Source organism: Penaeus vannamei, chromosome 21, assembly GCF_042767895.1.
Source record: "Penaeus vannamei isolate JL-2024 chromosome 21, ASM4276789v1, whole genome shotgun sequence".
Taxonomy (NCBI): Eukaryota; Metazoa; Arthropoda; class Malacostraca; order Decapoda; family Penaeidae; genus Penaeus; species Penaeus vannamei.
The window spans coordinates 10,431,199-10,436,198 of record NC_091569.1 but is presented as its reverse complement, the minus strand read 5'-3'; the positions used below and the strand labels follow the sequence as shown (position 1 = coordinate 10,436,198).

The window sequence follows — 5,000 nt, the reverse complement described above, 5'->3', positions numbered from 1 at the left end:
TCAAGCTTTGTGAGAGACAGGTGCTGCGGGTGACGGCTCACGGCTTCAGCAGAGCGAGCGCAAGGAACTACGTGGACAAACTGCTGGTATTGCAAGGGAAAACTGGAGACCCGGACGAGATGCTGCAGTTGCTGTCCAGCCACAAAGAACTGCTGGCCATCCCGCAGCTGCTATGCTGGTGCACCTGGTTCTGGGCGGAGGAGGGCGGCGCCCAGTTCTCGACGCTGGGCAAGACCTTCCTTAAGGTGACGGAATTCATCCTGAAGAAAATGTGTCACATCAACGGCAAGCGGGTGCTGTCCGGGGAGGTGCCAAAGGAGGGCCAGAAGTGGCTCAGCTTGGTGGCTCGCGTAGCCTTCGACCATACAAGGTCAGGCCGGAGCTCCCTGCCAGAATGCAGTCCGGAAGTGAAACAGCTGTATCGCGAAGCGTCTAAACTGCGGCTTCGACCGCGAGAGGCTGTGTCCAGCCTGATGCAGTGCGACGAGAGCCGCATGACAGGCGTGGGAGAGTACATCAGCTTCCATTTCCTTCACACCTCGCATGCCAACTTCCTGGTCGCCTACCACATATGCGAGGCGCTGAAGGGAGACAAGAAAGCGACGATTACCAAGCTTCTAAAGGGTTTCAAGGACGACAAACAGGCTATACTGAGTTTCGTGGTCAGTCTCCTTTATGTGAATGATAAAGGAAAAATTGACCCCAAACGGGAGCAAGAAATTTCGGCGGTGGCCAAAGACTTCGTACACTTCTACGATATCAATTACTATTTGACGCTGATCGAGGAGAGCGGCCACAGCCAGAGCTTAGCGGAGGCCCTGGCCTGTAACATGCCAATGGACACCAGCTTTGGAGACGCGCTTCCAAAACCCCTTTTGCTTGTAACGAGTGGAATGAGGTCGAGCATCGTCCCTGCGGCACCTTCGGGCCATCTGTGGGTACGAAGGAGGGAGTTGAAGCACGACCAGGCGCTATCCATGCTCCTCTGCGCGGCCAAGCCAGCTCGCCTGTGGCTGCAACTCTCGTCTCCCGACGCGTGTGTCCCGGACGCTTCACCAGGGGAAAGCGTGGCCGCCATGAGGCTGATTTCGAAGGCGTACAAAGGCAAGCCCCTGTGCGATTTGAGGGTGAGCGGCCTCGTCAGCAGCACTCCAGTCTCGTGGCCGAAGAACCTGTGGTGGTTGACGCTGGAGCGAGGAAGAGTGAAGGGAAGTCTCGGGCTGCGTGAGGGCCTGCTGAAGCTGACCTACAGCGAGTGTTCGGGAATCGAAAAGGTGAACGTCCCGAACAGTGTCAAGTCGTTGGCCCTTCAGAGAATGGACGTGGAGGACCTGTGTGTCGGCAAGGGCGTGGAGTGTTTGACGCTAGAATCGTGCAACATAAAGAAGGTGTGGTCGGTGCCTGCAGGTCTTAAGAAAGTGAACCTGATAGACTGTTCAGCGAGTGAGGGCGCCATCCTGTCCCTTGCTCGACAGCATCGAATCACGGCCAACATAGGAACTTCCTTTGGCCATGAAGAGTGAGGAGGAACCAGCCATTACTTGCGAAATATTGAAGTCTGAAAACGACTATATATTTTATATGAACATAATGATTATATGATACTAGGAGTGTTCTTAGTACAAACGTTATTGTAATAATTGTTTAATGTCGAATTATCATATTACCGTTTTATTATCGCGAATATTTTACAAATAAACATCTTTCAATATATATATATATACATTTTTATGTTTCTTCACATCCTTGCCAAAATGAGGCAGAATGAGATGAAATTAGAAAAAGATAAAGAGGAGGAGAAAGAATACGAGAGAGGGAAACAGGTGAAATGAGAGAAAGATAAAAAGATAACGAGAGAGGGAGATACAAAAAAAATAATAATAATAAAATAAAGAGAAAGATAGACAAGAAATGGTTAAAAATGAGAGGAGACAGAAAAAAGACAAGGTAACAGATGCAGCTGGCATTTCGAGGAGAGGTTGAGAGAAAGAGAAAGAAAGATATATACACGGAGAGACAGAATACGTGTTTGAGTGTGTATGAGAGAGAGCCAATGCATGTTTTTCCTGTTGCAAGTTCAGTCAAAAATACGTTTTATCGATATTACTCTAAATCATTGTCAATAAACATGTTCATATGCTATCAATGAGTAAACAAATTCATCTATGTCATATACGCATAATATGACCGCAATACATGTACATAAACATGTCTCAACAACAGACAGGAATTTAAAACGGAATTAAAAACATCAAAAGGGACAGGGGCTGCGACACCTCCCTTGCGCCTTGCATGAAGTAGTTCCTTTATGTTTTAGCAACGATATATACAGGTCAATGGTAAACAAATCCACACAAAGCTTCAAATTAGTAAATGACCCCTGAACCCCTGAACCCGCTATTCAAGCCCCTAAGTCGCCAAGGTTCTCCTGTGTACTGTGCTTTGATTCGGGCATGGCACGTTGTTACCAGGTGGGGCATTAGAGGGAGTTTTGCCCTTCTCTTGTTGTTTTGGCATCTTCCTGCAGAGTAAAGATGTAAGTAATATTGTGATTATTTTTGCTATAGCATTAGAATAAGTTGCTATCATACCGATAGTAACAGGAGGGAAGGAAATGAAAGAGAGGGAGAGAGAAAGAAAGGGTGGAGGGAAAGATAAGAAAGAGGAAGAAAGGGGGAGAGGAGAGAAAAACAATGAGAGAGAATGAATAGCAAAAGAAAGAGAGAGGGGGGGGGGCACGGAGAGAGAAAATATTCGGGAATACCAATCATATTACTGCAAGCAACAACTGCACATACACAGGGAAGAAACCTGAGCAAAACCTGTCTATAAATTTACAAGGAGTATTACGTCATATGTAACACTATGACGTCAACACGTATTGTACTTGACTATGACGTCGCTTCAGAAATGTCCGCTTATCAGTATGAAGTTCTGATTGCACATCATACTCGTGCTAAGTACCATAGACTTGGAAGTAGAATGAAGAGTAAGATTTCTTTCAGAGAATGTACCATACTCCATACTAAGGAGATAGAAAGAGAGAGGGGAGATAGAGAGGGATAGAAAGAGAGATGGGGTAGAGAGTGAGAGATTTGATAAATTTATTATATCCAGTTGACGGCAGACAATTTTACAAAAGAGTGCAAAAAATGAGAGAGGGAGAGAGCGAGAGAGACAGTCGGACAGACAGTCAGACAGACAGACGAGGGGAGAGGGGAGGAGGGAGTAAGGGAGTATATTTTGAATCCACTAATGACAGAGGTTGATGTGGCTGATTTTTTTTCTAGCTGTCGAAAACACCATTTGGAAAGGAAAGAAAGAAAGAAAAAAAAGTTACATGTAAAGAAACAGTTATAGAAGAGAAAAAGGGCCTTTAAAAACGATAATATTGAGAAAGTCACAATGGGTAATGTCTCAGGATATCCTTTCCAGGGTCTTCCTTTGCTTGCATGGAGGAGATGGAGAAGAAGGAAAAGACTAGAAAAGAAGGTAGAGAAACAAAGACTTGATTCCTGTTGCTGTTCTAAAATCCCAATGGAAGGGCTCTTTAAAATCATGGTGACAGGTTTTAGTATTATAGGAATCTGAGCTATCCCTTCTTTTTTTCAACTGTTTGTCTAGAAATGGTATGTGGTGCAAATGGGGGTATCTATAAAGTTAATGATCATGACAAATGGAAAAGAGATAAGAAGAAAATATTATTGATTAAATGAAATGATAGAACATCAAAGCTTATTACACTTGAAGAACATAAATTCAGACTCAGCTCAAAACCAATAATAATAATAATAATAATAATAATAATGATAATTGTAATAATAATAATAATGATAATGATAGCAATGATAATAATAATAACAATCATAACAGTGATAGTGTCAATTATGATTTTGCAAATGTCAACTACCACTTACGTTACTACTAGTATTAGTAATATTGATAATAAAAACAGGAACATATTATTGCATATAAGAACATATTGCATATAAGCTGATATCAATAGGAAAACCAATAAATACTTACTAATGACAATGTGACAGGGATAATGATGATGATAACAGCTGCAATACAAACAAAAAATTGGCGAAAGAAAAATAAAACACCATAAGGACACAAAAAATGTACAGATCGAATCAGATACTTTATGCTCATTCTACACACCTGTGCACCGGTAAAAGATCCTAATGCATGATAACAATGAGCATAAATACTACTTTCTCTTTCTCTCTACAGATAGAAAGAGGGAGGAGGGGGGAGAGTGAATTCCAAATCGTAATTTCATCATGAATAAAACATTTACCTATGTACACGTTACTGCAGATAACAAATGTACACCTGATTGAGTTATGAGCAAAACGTGTCTGTGGTTTCATTGGAAATATTACGTCATAGGTAACACAACGTTTTGCGTGCGTTCAAGAAGGGCAAGAACTTTCTTCATTGCTAATAAAATTATTGTGGAAAAAAAAGCATCATGGCAACACAAAAAATGGTACAGATCGAAAATATATATAATTCATGCTTATTCTGCTCATCTATTTATCGTTGAAAGAACCTGGTGATGGTATCAAGAGAGAAAGGTGGGAAGGGAAGGAAATGAAAGAGAAAGAGAAAGATGGGAAGTAAAGGAAATGAAAGGGAGAGAAAGGTGGGAAGGGAGGGTAATGGAAGAGAGAGAAAGGTAGGAGGGGAGGGAAATAAAAGGGAGAGAAAGATGGGAAGGGAGGGTAATGAAAGAGAGAGAGAAAGGTAGGAATGTCGGGAAATGGAAGAGAGAGAAAGGGAAGGAAATGAAAGGAGGGAAGGAGGGAAATGAAAGAGAGAGAAAGGTGGGAAGGGAGGGACATGAAATAGAGAGAAAGGAGGGAATGGAGGGGAATGAAAGAGAAAGAGAGAAAGGTTAATGGAAATGAGAGAAAGGTGGGAAGGGAGGGAAATGAAAGAGAAAGAGAAAGGAGGGAATGGTGGGGAATGAAAGAAAAAGAGAGAAAGGTTAA

The 5,000-nt window shown here is 42.6% G+C and overlaps 1 protein-coding gene across 1 annotated transcript in view; it reads left to right on the top strand.

The window, feature by feature from the left end:
- Positions 1-1,719, top strand: part of LOC113814803 (uncharacterized) — a 5,068-nt gene extending 3,349 nt beyond the window's left edge. The window contains exon 6 of the mRNA XM_070135880.1: positions 1-1,719. This exon is cut by the window's left edge and continues 437 nt beyond it. Within this exon, the coding sequence (XP_069991981.1) occupies positions 1-1,523 (1,523 nt within the window). The 3' untranslated portion in view covers positions 1,524-1,719.
- The last annotated feature ends 3,281 nt before the right edge of the window (positions 1,720-5,000 follow it).